Below are 20208 nucleotides of genomic sequence, written 5' to 3' on the forward strand. Positions count from 1 at the left end.
GGGAACGGCAGGTCCTATAGCCTGGGTCACTGGGGGTGTGTGTTAGCCCGTGCCCTCAGGAAGACAACCTGGGACGTTTTCCACGGGCTGGGCTTAGGGCGGCTGCTCGCTGGTGCTGGGTGCCATCCCCCAGTGCCTCAGGATGGGGCTGGCCGCGTGGTGCAGGCACAGCAGGGTTTGGCTTGTAATGGTCTGGGGGAAAGTGCTTCAGTTCTAATGCTTGCTCCTCCTGCCCTCCCTCTCCTTATCGTGTCGATAGGGTTATTCACAGAGATCGTGCCTCTGATTGAGGTAGGTAAAATTACTGGTTCCCTGAGAAATGACACGCTTTGGGAGCTCTGGATCTGAGCATCCCTTTAAAGAGGCAGATTTGACCGAATCTTTGTCACTTTTGAGAAGTAAATATTTAAAACACACACACAAAAAACACAAAATCAAACCCTAAAGCTCAGTCCTACCTCGTTACTTCATCGGCCTCCTGAATCAAGATGCTCGTCTTGAAGAAAACTTGTAATTCAGCAGGAAATAGACCAGCACACACCTTGTGGTTTCCAAATGCCACGTTCTATTTGGAGGCATTTTTGACGCATTGACAGCAGTGCCAGTGGCCGAGCTTATAGGGGCCTTTCAGCGTGGAAATAAGTAGACCTTGTCTCTGAAAGCTGCTGGGATTTTGTGGTTCACAAAGTATGCTGCCAGGCTGTGTCACTGATGCTTTTTGGACGGAAGCAGGTTGGTGTGAATGACACTTGCTGCTAAGTTTTACTGCCCAGCTGGGAAGCTGAGCGACAGTGACATTAAAAATCTGCCTTGAGCTTTCCATACCTGTCTCAGGCACGCAAATAATATTTATAAGGGATTTTCCTAGAGTTCCGTGGTGCAGAGCTGTGGATTCAGCTCGCATCTGTTCAGCTGGGTTGTTTGCATCCCCGCCTTGGGCGTTTAAAGCAGCCGTGCGTCTTCCATGGGTCCCCTTGATGAGGTGCGCTCAGAGCTGTGTGCCCGTGGCTGTAATTATCTCAGGTAACCTAACGATGCGTTGGGAGGCGTTCGTGCAGAGCCCTGCCCAGCCGGGTGACCTGCTGCCAGCCCGTGTGCCTGGGCTGCTGCACCGTGCGGCTCTGCGACCCGAGTCACAAATCCCCTCTCAGGGGTCAGAGAGCTGCCGTGAATGCCGGTTGGGGCCAGCAGGCTGCTTGCCTAGGGGTGCCTGTGGCGCTTTATCAAAAAGCTTAAGGCAAGAAAAATGGAAATAAGGGATCTTAGGTAAGGAGCTGATGCTTTCCTGGGAGGGCTTTGTAAATGTTCTGCAGGTGATGGTGCTAGGTGAGTCTCTGAAATGCAGGTGCACAGGTTGGGCTCTGGCAGCGGGTTTGTCTTTGGTTCTCACGTGGTTCTTGGTATATGCCGGCAGCTCTGTCATTCGAAATGAGTACAGCTTCTGTGGAAGGTCATGAATTATTTCTTTGTTCGAACAAATTGGTGTTTTTGTTTCACTCTGGAGAACGTGTATCTTCGTGTTTCCGTGGTTTGTCTTCTGAAATAACTTTATTCCATAACGTTAGGGTCTCTGAGTACCTGATGTAACTTTTTAGGAAGCTTCTGAGAACATCACATCATAGGTCATATCTTTTTAGACAAAACCAGTATTTCTTCTCTCTTACAGAGCATGATTTTTTTCTTAATAAACCCTTTTCCTTTTTGTTTTCCATTTGTTCAACAGAATCTGTCTATGACCTTCTCCCAAAGGAGCTGCAGTTACCACCTTCCAGAGAAACATCTGTAGCATCCATGAGCCAAACAAGCGGTGGCGAGGCAGGTTCGCCTCCTCCAGCTGTAGTCGCTGCTGGTAAGCATTCTCATTTATTCAGCGCTTTGTTAAGGTTTGTAACGTTCTGGCCAACATGAACAGTGCTGGCAAAGTTTTGATTGTAAAAAGTTGGTGGAGAAGTAGCCAAGTTCATTCTAGGAGAACTTAGGTAGTATAAATCAGGCTAAACTAGGTGATCTAAACTACCAGCTCTTCTAAATTACTGGTTACTGTATTTCAGGGAGGATGTATCTATAAGAAACAAGTTATCTGTTTTGCTGTTCTTTATTACTCTCAGCACAGGCCTGTTAATTCCTAGAGTGCATTCTGGCTTCAGGGGTATACCTACCTGTTTGGAACTGAGTCAGAATGCTGACCGACTGTGTAACAATTCTAGCAAGCATCAAAAATGGGAGATTACGTTTTGGGCCGTGAAGGTTTTCGAGCTGTAGGGAGGAAGAGAGGTCATGCTTTCTTTTCAGAGGCCTGAGAAAGCTTAGTATTTAAACTCGATTCCAGCACAGCTCTATTGTAATGTATTACAAAATTTACATGTGCGTGAGAATGTAAAACATTAGTCAGGGTGGCACATTTGTAAAACTGAGAAATTGGTTATCTTTCTGAGAGCATATAAAAATGAGACATGACCTTTTTGTCTTTGTTTTCTGCTCCAGCTTACTCCTAGTCATGTTCTAGACCTTAGTCTAAAGCCTCTGTCATTGGTCTTCATTGAAAATAAAGTCTGGATTTAAGGGCAAAGCTCTCATTTGTGAGGTTAGTCTTAGTGCTGGTTTGCATCTGGAATTCTTGTCAGTAACCTCTATAGATTACTAAACATCTATGCGATGAGGAAAAAAGGAAAACTGATCGATGCATCTTTCTTCATTGGATGAGGGTTTTTTTTTTTTTTTTTTTTGCATAATTGGATCCCCGTGTGTCTTACAAGGTCATGTTCCACTTCCTGATTTGGTCTTAAGTTGTTGCTTGATTAAAATGTATATATTTAAGGAGAGGATTCTAATAGCTGCATTGTTTCTTTTCCTCTGAGCTCATGTGCATTAAATATTTGTGTAAGAATGTTTCCCAGATTTGCATGGCACAGGAATCCCGGTCAGAACTAAAACGATATTATTAGACTTGTTGGAGAAACTTTACAGCACTGCTCACCATTCATGTTTTGCCAGACCTCTTCTGAGAGAACCTGTGGATTTAACTGTGTGCAGTGGAACTTCAGTTGCTACATTGGGGGAAAAATGATGTTTTTATGTTTTTATTAATAATGTTGAAAGGATTTGATACGTTTGTATCACTTATTCAAAAATATTTGGGGCGTGTATTTCTAAAATCAACATATTTAATGATTGGTTTTGTTCAAAGATACAGCAGTGACCAAATCCTGTAGAAACCTAGATCTTAAAAACAAAACAAACAAAAACAAAGAAACAAAAAAACCCACAAACCCTGTTACACTCTAAATCCACAGATGGACGCAAACTGCTAATTAATTCTGTATCTAACAGAGGAAATTAAACACTCGAGATGAATGGAACTAAATGTCTGTTTCCTGCAGGTATTTAGTGTCTGCTAACAGCCAGTCCGGTTCCTTCTAAAAAACTAAGAATGTGTTAGCTGTGTTTGGGCTAAGCTGCAGCAAGATTTTCTTTAATGAAAAAGTACAAAAAAATAGCGTAGAGATTTCTTTGCAAACACTGGAAGGGGGAGACACTCATTTTCAATCAAGAACACTTTTCAACGTCACAGATTGTGGGTTCACAAAGACTTCAGGCTGGCAGTCCTGCCAGAGAAGAGGGCTTTGTCTGCGTGCTGCGCAGCGTGCTGGCCGAAGGACCTGCTCCAGGTGCAGGCTTCTTGGCTCACAGCCAGTCTGCAGGAATGCTTCTGGTGCCCTGGGGCAGGGAGCGCTGCAGGGGGAGGAAGGAGCAGCGAGACGAGGTGGAGCCTCAGAGCTTCTCCCAGCACCTGTCAGTTGGTGAGGGGTTCAGTTGTTTGCAGGGCTGGGGCTGTGGAGACCTTCCACGAGCATTGCGAGGAGACAGTTAAGGGTCTGGGTGCCACAAAAACTTGGATTGGAAGTATTAGGTGTGCAAGAAACGACAGTTCTCCAAGTTGTTAAAAAAAAAAAAATGGTATGAAAACAGAGCAAAGCCTAGTTTGTTTTCATTGGTTATGTCACTTTCCACTACAGTGAGGGCAAGAACAATTGAATCTTGGTCTTTTATAAACATATAATTGTGATGACCAGGATAATTCCACAGCCAGTTGCGCTGTGTACACATGTAGGCAGAGATAAGCCCCGGCCCAAAGCAGCGTGGCTGCTGCTTGGAGAGGGAAGTGGCTGCCTGACTCCCCGTGGCTCTAGGCAGACTCTGCCAGGGAGTGATAGCAGATAGTTTTTGTGTAGTGTCTTAGTGGTTTGTTTTCCTCTCCTCCACCACGCACTTGAAAGAAAATAGTGCATCTTAGAGAGGCGTTTACCTGGAAAGCAGGACTGCAGGCTGCGCTCCAAACCGAGCAAGAGGAAAATCAGCCTGTGTATATTTATATGTCTGCACGGGACAACATATATTTTAAATTTAATGTTAAAGTCTGAGATTAGACAATTCATTTGTCTATTTCAAGTCCTTAATGTTTTCAGGTAGTTGACTCTGCACAGGTTGAGAGGGTGAAGAAGAAAAACGGCTTCGGCAAGCAATGCTCCTGTGGTGTAAACCAATTTGTTCTGAAATCTCCCCCTTGTTTAGTCTTTTATTTGTTGGTGGGTTTTGTCAGCTTTTACTTGCTCCAGAACTTCACTTTTGTTGGAAATGATAAGGAAATGCTAGTTCAGCCTCTGTAGCATTGTAGGTAATCTCACTTACTCTCACTTTTAAAGGAAGGGCTAATTTGAAATGCTGCTAGCACAGTGTATCTAGAAGTCAATAACACATATGCTTACTCTTCATAATGAGAGGATTACCTTAGAGGGAGTGATATCAAGTGATGAGGCACTTGCTTTTTTTTTTTTTTTTTTAACTACTCCTGTAAGAGTTAACACAGTTTGTTCTCTGCTTCCCAGGACACAGAATAAGGTAGTGTCTGGCTGAAATTCAACATACTTGAGGCTTTTCTGTCAGGTGCTTTGCTGTGGGGCTTTGTTCCATAAAAATACAATCATGGTTGAGATATATATATATTGCTGCAGTTAACTTCTTAGTTTTTTGGAGGACCAGGATGGGCTGTTTTTAAGCTGTGATGGCCTTGCAGGGGCAGACTTCTAGTTCTTACATTTTGAAATGTCTTGCAATTTACAGAACATCTTTACAAGTATTAAAATGGAATGTTGCTGATTGGATTCATTAACTTGTTAATAAATGTGTATCTCATATTCATTAATCCAGACAAAGGGGCTATTACCCACCCTCTGAATAACAACCAGGCAAGTATAATTTAATAGAACTCTAGGATTTTGAGCTGTGATGTTCGCAACCTAAGCTGCTATCTCAAGCTTTAATTCTGTTATACTTCTGGAAAGTGGAGAGGAGGGAAAGGATTTGGTTTTACTCCTAGAAACTGTTCTCTCTGCTTGCTGTTTACATGACAAATGTCTTTGTTCAGGGGACAGGAAAAAGAGGACTTTGCCTGGTGCAGTTCCATGAACACATTAAATATGAATCATCTTACAGACTCCTGAACTACATGAAGGTGTCCTGTTGAGAAATACCATTGTAAGCTGTGGCTGGAGACTTCTTACATGAAATAAGCATGGCTGAGGCTTTAATAATGCCTTCTGCACAGTATTTTAAGCTCCAGTTGCAAGGAGGGATGCCTGATTCTTTTCAGTTGCTTGTAAAGGCTGAATGATTTTTTTTCCCTACCTGTTGATCAGGACACACTGAACAAGTGCTTCAAATGCTTAAAATTCAAACTGCTAATTCAAGTCCTTCCTCAAAGGTGTCTTTCTAGTTAGTAGGTCAACACCTTGTTCTTGTCTTTTGGGGATGATTCCAAAGCATTTTCAGCCATGTACTTTAAAAAAAAGTGTTGCATATTCATCTTTTATTTCCAGTGACAAGAATGCTCAAACCTTCAGAGCCTCAGTGAAGAAAACTGTCGCATCTTCTTATCATCTGCTCCTTCTTTCTGTAGCAGAGTTTTGGAATGAGCTGCTTCAGCTTGTTGACGATCTCTTATGCTGCTCCCCATTTACCAGAGGCAAATATATCCTTCCATATTTTTGTACTGCTCTTCAGGATATTATTTCCTGTGTCGTTTCCATTCTGACATTTTCCAATTCTTATCTGAAATTGAATTCACAAAGAGTGGTGGTGGTGTAACAAAAGGGGAAAAGATTTTTTGCTGTTGAAATGTGTTTACTGAACACTTTTTGCATTCTTCACATTTAGATACAGTTAATCTATTATGTACTGATTTTTTCTGTCTTAGGTTTATAGCCTAGGAAAATACTAAATAATAAAATTTTACCTTTTTTTTTTCTTCCCAATTTTGTACCTTTTTTAAGTAAAGGAACAAAATGCTTGTCCCAAATAGAATTTGCTTTTTTGGTCAAAGATCTGTAATTGAAATACTTGTTATGAGTGTTTCTGTTCATTTTAATTATGAAAATAAAGCTTTGCTTCTAGATTGCTACTGTAGCAAAATGGATCAAAAATATTTGGATTACCTGCAGGGTCGAGACCAAGCGCTAAGGATATGGCTCATTTTCCCCTGCGAAGATAAAGCTTTTTACATCATTTCCAAGCTAAATATTCTAATACAGCTTCAAAATGAAGATGTTTTGTTTTTGAACAGTTAGGCTTCTTAATTTTTATTTTTAATGAAAATATTTTCTTGGTTTGTCATCCTTCCTAGTGTCATTAGTCAGTTTTTCCTGTTGATACAGAAATAATTACCAGAAATTTCAAAGGGGGCTACGAGTGCCACTACGAATTCTGTTTTCCTGGGCTTATAATTACACGATGTAAACAAATGATCAGGAAAAGAAAGATTCCTCTTTGTAGTCGATCTCCAATGACTGTAAAAACTTCCATTTCTTTGTAGGCCGTTCCCTTCCCCTTCCCACCCCGTCCCGGCTGGAAGCGCCTTCCTGTCACCTCCTGGAGGACGTCTTCCAGGGCCGGCCGGCCGCCGCGCGCTTGTCTCGCTCGTGCCAAACGCTTCTTTCTTGGGGAATGAATCTGAGCCAGACCATAATGCTCTAATAGTGCCCCTTCCTGCTGCCGTGTCCTGCTGCAGTGCCCCGGCTGCTCTGGTTGTTGGCACTGCTGCCTCCCAACCAGTTTGTTTTCAGCAGCCTGCGGGCCCCAAGGGGCTGCCACAGGGGCTGGGGGAGGCTCCTTCATCACCATGGGTGAGCGTTCATCCCTGGGGAATGCTGAGGAAGGAGGTTTTTCTGATCGTTTCCGTTTCATGGAAACCTTTTAGGTGTGCTCCCTGTAACTTCAGTTAAAGCCCTGCAGTCCTGCGGGGCTGTGTGCGCACTGAGCGCGTCTGCTGCTCTGCGTGGAGCACAGCCTGCTGCTAATTGCACGTGAGGACTGCATAGATGCATCCCAGATCTTCTTTTTTTCTAATTAAAGTTTGTTTTCAGTCTTCCTAAGTCTTACAGAGCATGTAAGCCCCATTTTTCCAGAATACTGACTCAGACACAAGCTGTTCTATTGTTCTGAGAGATTTTGGATGGCAAATTCTTACACTGAGTGGCTCCTATTCTTACGCCAAAAAGGCTCGAGGAATGCTTGTGACAGGAGAATTTCTTGTTCCTTAATAAATAATGAAAAAAAAAAAAAAGTAAGAAAAAGGGCAAAAGGAGAACAACCCCAATGTGCTCCTGTTTGGGCACTTGCAGTACCGGCATCGAAGACTTCCTGAAGGCCAAGAGGAGTTCTTAAGTTGTTAGAAAAAAACAGCCATGGACCTAAAGAACAAGAGAGGCCATTTCCTAACCTGAAGTGTTCTTTGTTGGACCCATCAGTCGTGATATCATTGTACAGTCACTCTTTTAGGGCAGTGGGCTGTGGAGGGAGCTGAGGGACAGACAGGTGAGAGCTTGCAGAGAGCAGCTGAGGGGGCCTAGAGTTCTGCCTTGCCTGGCTCCGAGCTAAACGGGACTGCTGGGTCCGAGCTGCTCCCAGAGGTTCTGCTGAGATACCTGAACTTGGTGCTAATTTAACAATGGATGTCATTGGGAATAAAAACAGATTGATGTATTCACCCAAATTACAATGCACTGCTTGGTTCAGCATGTGAATGTAAGGGGAATTTACACTGTTGGGCTTAATGTAAATTAAATTAACCTACCTATCTTGAATCTGAGTGTTTTTTAATAACTGGTGAATTGGATTGCTTTATTATATTTGCTGGGATGCTAGTTTTTTTTCTCTATTAATACACTTAACTTGCATTCTAGCTTCGCCATTCAGAGACAGGCATCGTGTGGTGGGTTGTGTGACAGTGTCTGTCAATAGTGAAGACAAATAGTGCCAGAGACACTTAACCCATCCAATCTCACCCAGGGTATAGGTCGGTCTTGTTTTCAGACTTCTTCATAAGTCTCTTTTCTTTCTTTCTTTTTTCCTTTTTTTCTTTTTTTTTTTCCTTCTTTTTTTTGTTTTGTTTCTAAATAGTGGATTGATACTGATTTGAAACTAAACTCTTTTTGGAAAGTTTTTGACTTTACATCAGTAATACAAGAAGAAGAAATGTAGAACCCCAAGTTTGGCATGTGAGGTGTTGAAAGCAGGTTTGCAGCCACTTTGTAAGTTCTGGTTTTTACCTGTAAAGCCTTTGGCAATGCAAGGGTTGATGCTGGAAATTTTGCACATAGGATCCTTTATCCTTCTGGTTTTGTTCTGAAATTGTTCTCCTGTGTCCAGTGGTTCTGTGAATAAACAAATTAAGACAGAAAATTCTTATAAAAAGCACGACACGTTACATAAATTAACAAATTCAATAAAGAGGTATATTCCACATAGTAGGCTTATAAATGACTTGGACCACACCATGTGTGGTGAGGTTTTTGATGCTTAATTGTTCCCTGAAATACCGTAGTGGATCGCATAGGATGCAGGCTAGAAAAAGGCAAGTCCTTTAATGGCCCTTAATGGCCCTTTGCTAGTCCTGGCTGTTTGTGCACAGGTGGCAGGAAGACTTGTAAAGCCCAGAATATCTCCAGTTTATTTGCATTAATTTGCAATCTTGAGCTTTCCAGTCTGGGAGATGACTTGCTTTGCACTCTAGCTGCAATCAAAAACAGACGTCATGAGGACACTGCTTCTTTGGGAAGATTGGGTAATCCCTGTTGTATGGAAGGATCTCTTTGGAAAGACTGAGCAAGGATTTCAAGATTGGCTCCGCGTGAGTTTTAGCCAAAGACAAGACTCCCTCAATGCCAAGTAGTGTTTTTTTTCTCCGTTTCAGACGTTTTTTAAAAGGCTGAATGCCTTGTTTGACTTCACAAGATAATAGGATGTAGAAATATATGTCACTGCCTTAGCTGGCAATTCAGGAGGTAATAAATTTTCTTTATACAATAGCTTGTTATTGGAAAGAAAAAGAATGCGCTGATTTGCTGATGGGGATGCTCTGCTATGTGTTCCCTTAGTCTCATGCTTAACTAGCCTGTGATTCTTGGCAGCATGCATTCGTGCCACATGCGTGTTGCATCCCTTCTGCCACTGCCTGCTTTTTGTTTTCAGAAAGAAACTTGAATTATTCAATCTCTTGGTTGTGAATATAATTTTGTTCACTGCCTGAAAACAAAGGAAATGTATGGGAGCAGAAGGCCCCTTTTTAGGCTTTCTGGGAAGTGAACGTGCAAATGACTGGTATGGTGAACAACTGAAGCTTCTTTTCAACTTGGCCTTCCTAGGAGTAGTGTGGAGTCATGAGTTCTTTGTCTGCATGCTCAACTCCCACGCTGGCCAGTTAGTTTGTTAGCTCTTGGTTATTTTGTCTTTCATTTACATATTGCAGAATTACTTATTAATGATGTGCAAATTATGATATCCAAAACAGAATGAGAAATTCCTTATATTGAGCTATTTGATATCATTCTACGTAGTTGAGATAAGAAAAACTTGTAAGACAAGCAACAAACTCTGAAATAGTTATTTCAGCTGTCTTACATGGCTTAGAGGTGGCAAGCAGTGGATTCGGGACATTTAGTTTCCACAGTGATCAAGGTTGATTTAACAGGGCAGCAGTTTTCTTTTTTCTCTCTCACTTTCTATTAAAGAATAAATAAAAATAAATAAACCTACAGCCTTGTGAGCTGGTGTGTATTTCATTTACAGTACCGGGCTGCGTCCTGGCCATAACGTGCACTTGGTGCACATTCAGTGCTGCTGCTCTGAAAGCGATTTTTATTTTGAAATTGTGTTAAAACATGATATCAATCTTAATTTTCAAAATGTGTGTGCTCATTCAAGCTGTGTTTGTCACTGCAAGCACTGTTAAACTGCAAGCAAAAGAGCCACCTGTCACAGTCCCTGAGGTGCCTCAAAGCGAAAGGCAGTGTGCGAGGTGTGCTCGCCTGCCCTGCAGCCAGGTGCAGCCAGCAGCCCCAGTGCCTGCGGGTTACATTTGGGTTATTTTCTGTGTGTTGGGGAAAAATTCCTTCCTCAAAAACAGGAAAAGCAAAACGCTTTCACCTTTTAAAGCAATGCCAGTCAAAGTGAAATACTGAAAACTGTAGAATAAACTTCTTTGGACTGTAGCACGTTCAACCAAGAGATCTCCTTGGGGTGTCAGGTACGCATGTGTAGCCACAGGCTTTGAATAAACTGATAGAACAACATGGGAGCCATGTAGAAGATGGATTTTTTTTTCATTAGAGTAACTTTTCTGAATTCTTACTTGGTTGATCCCATTTATTTATTTAGTAGCTCAAAGGAAAATGAGTCAGATAAAGAACTGCAGACTCTGAAAAAACCCACAAATTTTATTACACTTTTTCAGTATTTGTGCGACTTAAACTATTCATAAAGCAATTATTAATTTGTCCCCCCAAGTATATTTTACATTTCGTATTTGGCTGTTCTGATACAGCCAGCTCCTTTCATTGCCTTTAATATTTGCCATACGTTCTCACACGTCGTTAGTTAGGAGGGAGAAGGCGCTGGCCTGCACATGCTTTAACACGTGCATGCTTGTGGATGGCAGTGACATTCATTTGAAAAGATGTATGGCTGAAGAGGGGGTTTCTTGCCATAATTGTCCAGCTTGATACTAATGTCTCCATAATTTAATTTTGCTGATACACTGGGATGTGTCTGACAAGCGGAGGAGAGTGTAACCAGTGCATAAAGGGCAGTAATTGTTTCCTCCTTATCTTCAGAAAGGAGAACCATGGATGTTCATACACGGTCTTTTTTTTTTTTTTTAAACTTCTAGGTAAAAAGCTGGGGGAGAAATTGTTTTGAGAACCTGGTAGCTATAACGATAGCAGCGTTGCTAAATGCTGCACCCTAATATTTATACTGAAAGTATTTTGTTTAGTGATTATTTTTTTTCTAGGAAAGTGAAGGAAAAGTGCAGCTGTTGCATTTCTGGAGAGGATATGCATGGAGCCACTTGATACGCAGGCTGTGCTCAGTGTTTGGCAGACCTGTCCCAAGGCAGACCTGCGTATGAACGTGACTAACTTTTTCTTATCGGTCTTCCGAAAAAAACCTTTCTAAAACTTTTCCAGCATTTGCTGCAAAAAGAGAATCCTTGATACTAAGCTCTCTGTAGAGGAGGAAATGTCTTCCAATTCTAGAGCCCTGCTACCTGGTTCAACGTACGTAATTATTTATTTGTCAGTCTTTGTCACAGACAGGAAAACATGAGATCCACATACACTGCATCATCGTGTACATGATGCTCAGTTTCATCTGTTTAAAAAAAATAGAATTGTTTTTTTTTTTTAACTAGGGGAAATGCTGCTAGTCAGCAATCCAGCTCTGCAGCATCGCTGCTGTGGGCTCCGTGTATTCAGGTCACAAACATTTGCGTGCAGCATATATGCTGTATGCATGTTGCATATTTGCATTTCTTTCTAATGAATGGAAACTAATTCTATTAAAAAAAAAAAAAGTAAACATCACAAATAGCAACGATCTATCTCAACTCAAAGTGGCTGCAAATCAGCTCCTATTGTCACTGAAATTAATATCTAGATTTAATAGTTTTTGCCAATCCTGTAAGTGTTTTTGAAAAAAGCATTGCATTAATGCATGATATAAAAAGGATAAATTTGCCTTTAAATTGGAATGCAGTTCAAAGTGACTGAATTCTCCAATTTCAGCCACTATATTTGCCAAAAAACAAACTGGAAAATGGAACTGGTATCATTCATCTGCTCCTGGCTCTCTGGGAGGTTTGAGGAAGGGACTTCTTATGCAGGTGAAAGCAGAATAGATTTCTGATAAACTGCAATGACTGCTGTATTTTACTTGACTCCTTTCTGAAACACTTTAGGTTTACTTTTAATTTCATTTAGCACAGCAAAGCTGTAAGAAACCAATACCTTTTTAAGCAGTCTTTGTCATCAGCCATGGGTAACCCCTGTTAATAACAAGCAGACTGGTTGATAGGAAGGTTTGCTGAATTTTGCTGCTAGTTAAATATTTATATCATACTGAATATACTTTATTATGTTACTTTTAAGTAGCTTAAACTTGATAAGGTAGTTCAACTATGTCTAAACCTTTTTAGAGGTGACAGTTCTATATAATAACTTGGATTTTAAAAAATCAACAAAAAAGAAAGGATCTTGTTTCTTATCATAGCAGGTATTACCTCCACTACAGCAGTAACTAGCTGAGCAAACATACCTATTATTGCCTATTGTTTGCAAAATTAGATTCTTTCTACAGTTCTTGTTGATTGCATAAGGTGTGGTTAGCAGTGCAGTAGTAAAGTGGCCTCTCCCCTAGGAAGTTAAAATCTGTATATGAAACTTAATTATTCCTTAGTGCACTACAGCTGATTTAAATTTAAGACCTCTGTTTGTCCTTCTTACCACTTCCTCTCTAACATTTCAGCCTCCGTTTTCAACTATTTGTCCATTAAGATTCTCCAGTGGAAATGATTATGCTGCTTTTCAGAAATCTTCAGGGTTTTGTTTTAATCAATTAGCTGCCTTTCGTATTTTAAACCAGATTGATCTGTGGGGCTTCTGGAGAGGTCACAATCACGTTGTTTAATACACCCTGCTTAATATCAATTATTTTAGAGGTCTCTCCCAGGCTGCCCCTGTATGCTTAGGGGACTCAGCTAATGAAGACTGAGAGAAGGCTGATGTAGAGTCTCAGAGACTGAGTCAAATTACAGAAACTTCATGTTGTTTTGGGTCAGTATGTCACCAATACAGCTATTTCAACCCTGTTCTGAACCTGCAAAGTAAACAGCTCTATCGTAGTGACTGATACCAGTTCCATTTTGCCTACCAACTCAGTTGATTTTATATTTTATTTCTCATTTATGATGGAATAATCAGCAGCTCTTTTCTCATTTATTTTCTCATATTTTTATTCCAGGATTTGCCTCTGAAGCAGGGAGTGTCTGCATTAAAAATGACCTGTAGTTCTCTGCTTCATAGGTTAGAAACTTATTTTAATATTTCGTGGCTAAGCACAGTCCCGTCTTTTCAAAACAAAACAAAAAAATCCAATAATAAATGGTTTAATTGGCATTGAATGTGGATTATAAACGTTTTGATTGGGGCTTCCATTATTTTAGATGAAATGGCTTATACACAAATAAGTAGTCCAGCTGAGGCAATGAAAATTCTGTTTACTTGCAGCCATTTTTATGAATTAACTTAAAGTTTTAAAAAAGTTGATTACAGCACAATGCATTCAGTCATATTTGGACATTTCCAAAGTACCGTATTGGCTAGGCTATACTGCTTTAAGCATTTACATTCCAAAACGTACCAAATTCCAAATATTCGTTGGGGGAAAGCAATCGGTTCATTAATCACTTCACTTCAATGGGACTGCTATAGCCAGCACACACAGAACCACGTGTCTTGTATTTACTTCTAAATTGTACACCGCAGATGCTTCTTCAGCTCCTTCCTCTTCCTCCATGGGCGGTGCTTGCAGCTCCTTTACCACCTCTTCCAGTCCTACCATTTACTCTACCTCAGTCACCGACAGCAAGGCTATGCAAGTGGAGAGCTGCTCCTCAGCCGTGGGGGTAAGTAACCGAGGGGTAAGTGAAAAGCAGTTAACCAGTAACACAGTCCAGCAGCAGCAGTCAACGCCGAAGAGACACACAGTCCTGTACATCTCGCCACCACCTGAGGACTTGCTGGACAACAGTCGGATGTCCTGCCAGGATGAGGGGTGTGGATTGGAATCAGAACAGAGCTGCAGTATGTGGATGGAGGATTCACCCTCCAACTTCAGTAACATGAGTACCAGTTCCTACAATGATAACACTGAGGTGCCACGTAAATCACGCAAACGAAACCCAAAGCAGAGGCCAGGGATCAAACGCCGAGATTGTGAAGAGTCCAACATGGATATATTTGATGCCGACAGTGCCAAAGCGCCTCACTATGTCCTTTCTCAGCTCAGCACGGACAGCAAAGGCAACTCAAAAGCAGGAAATGGGTTGGTATCTGCATTTTTTTAATAAATTTCTATCGCCATATGTAAAACCAAACTAATAAAACTCCCTTCCCGCCAAGTGTTCTACTCAGGTTCTCACATAAATCTCTCTCCTTCTCTGCCATTCCGTTTTGTGTTCTAGCCCATGATAAGTTCTCACTAGACTTGCTAATCTTTAAAGATAAAGCTAAACTTTGCCGTAACAATTGGACGCAGACTCAATGAGCTTGGCTGTATTATTAAGTGAGATTCCTGAAAGATTGTGCAATCCCCCGTATAAAAAGACAATGGAAACGTTATTGTACTGAAAAAAAAAAAAAAAAAAAAAAAAGGCAGAAGTGGACTGGACGCACCCTAAATCTTGCTGTTTGTGCAGTATTTTATGTGAGGATTTCAGTCTAGGCACTTTTCCTGCTTGTTTGTCTCTTTCTCTATTTGTCAAATAGAGAGAGTGATGGGAGTAGAAGTTAATGGCTTGTTAAGATTTCTCATCATTTAACGCATCCTTTACTTTTTTATAAAAATGTTAAGACTATATGGTGAACCAAATTTTGTTTTTTCTTGTGAATTCACATCTGTATTTGATTTTTTCAGAAATAAATCTCTAATCCTGTTTCTCTCTGTGCTTCTGGGTTGTGTGCATGCGTGTGTCTGTATGTGGGCACGCCTGGGTGGTGGTCTCTCATCTCTCCCACTTCACACTGTTCACTAAATGCATTTCAGTAGCTGCTTGAAGAGAAAATACCCATCAGTTTATAGTAGTGTGGTTATATGTATTTTTGTATTTTATTTTTTACCTTTTGGCTTTTTTAGTACTCTTAAGGTGGTCAAATGGATAGATTTGGTTATTTTCTTTCGGGGGGGCTATTTTGTTTCCCTTTTTATGTATGTGCTTGTAGTATGTTCAGATAATAATCACAGTAATGGTGAATATTAAAGTTTGCCTAATGAGATTATGTATGAATGTCTCATATTCCAAAGGGAAAGAGCCTGGAGTCTGTATTCCCAGGGTCATTGCAGTTCCATACTTAAAATTTCACTGTGAGGTGATTCTGAGAAACTCTCCAGAGTGTGCTGCTGCTTCCTGCTCTATTAGGTACCTCATTTGGAAAGATGGAGCTAGCTGGTAACAAAGAGTTGGTACTATCCCTGCTCCTCCTCTCAAACCCGTACAGCAACAATTGGGTGGGTTTTTATTTCTTCATCTTTTGTTTTAATTGTCTTTACAGCAAATGCTCTAAGCTTGACTGAAGTTGCCCAGCATCTCTTATTTTGGCAGCTGAAAATTTTAATGATGTAAAACATTTGTTCTGGGTAGAACCTAGGAAGCAAACTAACATGTTTGCTTGGAACGAGGAAGCTGCTTCCAGCAAGCACAAAGGAGTTCAGTCCCTCAGTTACAAAGGGAGGAAACTATTGGGAGGCAAGAATTCTGTGATTCTGGACATAAATGGGAGATCTAGTAAACTTGGGAACAGTATATGTGGTCTCAATCTAAAACATCACAAGATTATAATACTCCCCAAAATATCAGGGGCACAATGAACAATGAACAGTGCAGTGCTGGCGTTAGGATTCGATGAACACGGGGTTAGATAAGCATTTGTGTAATGTCTCATATACAGGCTAGATTGAACGACAGCAAAATCCTATGTAATAGAATTGTCCTTTTAAATAAGAGCTTTGCAATAAGAAATATCTAAGGTATTAGAAAAGCTAGTTCTATAGTTAGAATATAGAAATTCAGTGTTACAACTCTAGATCACAGACCGCTCCAGGTTATGGTAGCGTCACTTTAATTTTTGTTAAATTTTGCAACCTGATGAAGTTCAGCCAAGCAAGGTCATTCACTTCTGGCTTTAAGAAAAAAGCAAGGAAAGAACACTTGGTAATTTGTGAAGCGGAAATAGTTTGTCTTAAAAGAGCCTTGTAGTTGGCTTTCAGAGATAGAAAAAAGAATTTATTCGTGTGGAAACCCTTAGCATTTCTGAAAGCCTTTTAAAAACAGATGAATTGATTTAGAGCAAAGATTCTCAGCTTTCGGTCATGCTTGGTCTCGCTTTCACTTTCAAGCCTCCACTTGGAACAGCCGCGATGCATTGCAGGACCAGACAAAAGTTAACTCATGAAATCTATTTTAATAGAATCACGGGTTTTGCCATTTGAGTTTCTGTTCTAGAAAGGAAGTGCCAGCTTTGAGGAGACATTGTCTGGTAACAATTAAGCTAATAAATAAAGGGGTGTGTGTGAGAGAAATATTTTTACTATTTGCATGGGCATGGCTACTAGAATTGTATTTTGACTAAATTAAAAGGATGTGTAAATGATAAATCCTCATAATTTGAGAAGGAAGCACTGAGAAATTCTGGTGAAGTCTTTAAAATTACTTTCATGTTCATCTAATCTGACTGAAAATAACAATTGCCTCAAGTTTCTGAAGGGAAGAGTTTCCAAATAGTTTTTAGGTGTCATCTCTTCAGATAAATACTACAATGTGCAAAATGTCAGTTTGTTGACAACAAACTTGGGTTTTAAGAGTGAAGTAACTTCAGGAAAGCACAAGGATGTGCTGGAGAGGCCAAAGCATCAATGTCCCACTGGTAAAACTGCATTTTGAGTGTTAAAAGGGAATTTCATTTTAATGGATGCCTCTCTGACTTTACCCTTCAAAATTTTGTACTTTAGTCCCCATATTAATTTATTTAACTGCAATTCCCAGGTATGAGGAGGTCAGAATATGCAACCCACCTGCTGCATTAATTCAGTGCAATTGCAGTCGCAGCCTGCCTGGTTGAGGCGAAGGAAGCACGGGTCTGAGTACCGGGGCTGTGTGGCTGTGGCTGAAGTTAATCCTTGCAATTCCTTTTCAGATCCCCTGTGGGATGCTGATAGACTTTAGTCAAGTCATTTAAAATTCTGAATATGAACAAAGAGAAGGCATGGACTGAAAGTTTGTAAATGTATTCCTCTTAATTACTGGTCCGTTGGAGTAATGTCCTGACAGGAAGTACAGGGAAAGCGATAACCTAACAGGCCTAAATTCAAGCACTGCTTTTGCCTGACTTGTACAGGAGCAAAGAGCATCGTGGTGGTAATTGCAGCTTATTGAGTGTATTGCAGGTTTGTGTGTGCTAGTTGAAGAAGACATCTCCCTTCTATTTTCCTAAAATACGGCATATTTTTACGTGGCTTTTTTTTCTCAACCAGCCTGTTAACCTTGACTATGGCTGAGTAATCAGGACTTCGTGACATGGTTAGTGCAGGTTTTATAACCTCAGACTGCCCCAGCACCTCTACGTGGCTGTGAGACGAGCCTGAGGCCGCAAGCAGTGTGAGCAGTAGGCTCGCTGGGTGCTGACATGGGTAGCCCTCAGGAACAGGGAGAAAAATGAAATTCAAGCACAGCACGAGCCTCGTAACAGCTCACCAACATACACCACAGCTCTGTCTTACTTGTGTTAAAACTTTGGAAGGTTTAGTGGAAGTAAGAGCATGGCAGCTGGGACCTGGATAAGTTCTGCATGTTGCACATTGAAACAGGATTCTTTTTTATTGTTTTGTTTTTTAGCAGATCACAACTGTGATTTAAAACTGCTTTTTTTTCACTCTTTAACAGTTAAAAGCTACTTTTTGGTAGTTCAAAAAGAAAAATAATGAATTTACGTTCTGCATAAGCTCATTGAGCTCTTTCTGCCTGTCCTGTTTGCTGTGACATGTTTACATTTGTTAATGTTAGATGGGTTTGATGGACTTCAGGATAATTACAGAAACCTGCTCTGTACAGCATCAAGCGTTACCTTCCCTTGTGCTTTAAAGAATTGACCACGTAACGCTATACTTTGGAGGGCTTCTTTATTCAGCTTTTAATTATGGAACTGATCACAAGTACAGTACATCTTGAGGTGTGCACCTGGAAGGAAAGAGTCTTCTTGCATATACTGCAGCTCTAAAATTTGTGCAATTTTGTCAGAGCCTTTTACAAGAACAAATCTGTTTTTAACATAAATTTATGAATTTTGACAGAAACTGGTATTTGAGTTTGCATGGATGTACATGTTCAGGAGGAGACAGGCATGAGGCTGTTTTCCTGTTTAAAGAAGTATCATTTAACCTTAAATCCATTCGGCATGTGTGTGTACATACGTATATTTTTAACAGAAGTGAAGCAGTTTGTTCCAATAATGCCAAGCCGTATCGTAGACTTTGAGAACAGCAGGTTATAAGCCTTCTATTTGTTAATGCAGTTTAATGCTAATTGCTTTTCCCTTCCTTTATGTTTATGCTATGAAAAGCAGTTGCACTGGATGGAAGAGGCAGGGAAGCACCATTCCTCTTCATCCTGCAGGTTTCCTTCTCTGTCAGAAAGAGAATTCCCATGTTTGCTCTCAACCATGCATCTTCTGTACATTAATACACACTCCTTACTTTTGTAGCTTTGCTGTGATTTCATTTGTTTTCATTGAGGAGCTGCTTATAACACCTTTAATGGTCTGCTTTGACTTCTCAGAGCACCAGAGAGCCAGAAAGGAGCTGGAGGGAAGAAGACCCCAATGTTGTGTGGTCAGTATCCAACTAAAAGTGAGGGGAAGGAGCTGAAGATAGTGGTACAGCCGGAAACCCAGCACAGGGCTCGTTACCTGACTGAAGGCAGCCGAGGCTCGGTGAAAGACCGGACACAGCAAGGTTTTCCAACTGTAAAGGTAGGCTGTTTAGTTTCGGGTGATACGGGGATTCCTTTCCAAGCCATACTTTAGCAGAATGGGAACTGGTTCAGTTCAGATAAGACCTCGAATTTCTACTTTTAGAGGAAGGGGAGGAGACCTTGCAATCTCTTTACTGCAAAGGCTGTAGAACTGTACTGTCTCTCTTCTTTCGGATACAAAGACATCTGTCTGCATCACACAATTACAGGAGGCAGGAAATGTTATGTCATGGCAATGATACCTCATCTGTGATGCATGTCCTGTGAGACTCACAATTAGATGAACTGTGTGTGAAGAGGTAGACACTTGAGGCATACAGAAGTAGGAGAGCAAACTGCTGTAACTGTTCAATCGCTGATCACAGTGGGTTGTCATTGTGTCTTACTGGTAAGAACATAAAACTAGGTTTTGTTCCAAAAGACATCTAAAAGGTGTTTGTTTTTTTAAATGAGAAGTATCAGAATCCACATACTCAGTACCTGCTTTTCAAGCAGAGTCACAAAGATCTGTTAACTGAGGTGTACGTTATGGATCTCACTGCTCACACAGTTAGCAGCAGAGTGAAGCACGTGTGGATTAGCAGAACTGGGGAATGGGGGAAGAAAAAAGGAAGCAGTTATATGCATGCTTAACACATGCAGCCTATTTCCTGTATGGACTTTGGTACCTGTAAGTTTAGGGGGTGTTGGTCACTTGCTCTGAGGTAGGGATGCACGGCACAGAGGCCTGAATGATGCCCTTAATCCTGATCAAGGGCAAAGATCTGGATAAGAGAAGATGCAGTCAGCAGTTCAGGAGGCCCTGCATAGCTGATCTCTCCAGCAAGCATTGCTTCTTTCTCTGTTTTGCTTTATTCAAGGGGAAATGATATAATTTGCCTTACTCAAAGAGGGGAAAAGTTGCTTATGATCAGGCTTGCTAGGTTGCTGAGGAGGGCGTTGCTGTGAGTTCCTCAGGGGATGAGGACCAAAGCCCAGATGAAGAAGAAGAGCTACAGGTGGAGGAGAAACATAAGGAAGAAGGTTACAGACAGGTCTTTCACATTCCAGCCCAAGAGGGAGAACATTCACAGTTT

The 20208-nt window shown here is 41.0% G+C and overlaps 1 protein-coding gene across 3 annotated transcripts in view; it reads left to right on the forward strand.

The window, feature by feature from the left end:
• NFAT5 (nuclear factor of activated T cells 5) overlaps nucleotides 1–20208 on the forward strand; it is a 57024-nt gene that overhangs the window by 14219 nt on the left and 22597 nt on the right. For 2 of the 3 annotated variants that reach the window (XM_082770084.1, XM_082770085.1), the window contains exons 2-4: nucleotides 1724–1849; nucleotides 13875–14433; nucleotides 18938–19130. In XM_082770084.1, coding sequence (XP_082626210.1) covers nucleotides 1724–1849; nucleotides 13875–14433; nucleotides 18938–19130 — 878 coding nt within the window. Of the gene's footprint in view, nucleotides 1–1723; nucleotides 1850–13350; nucleotides 13413–13874; nucleotides 14434–18937; nucleotides 19131–20208 lie in introns of those variants that run through there. The other variant, XM_082770083.1, reaches the window with a different exon arrangement.

This window comes from Aythya marila (genome assembly GCF_965140915.1).
Source record: "Aythya marila genome assembly, chromosome: 12".
In the NCBI taxonomy this organism is placed as follows: domain Eukaryota; kingdom Metazoa; phylum Chordata; class Aves; order Anseriformes; family Anatidae; genus Aythya; species Aythya marila.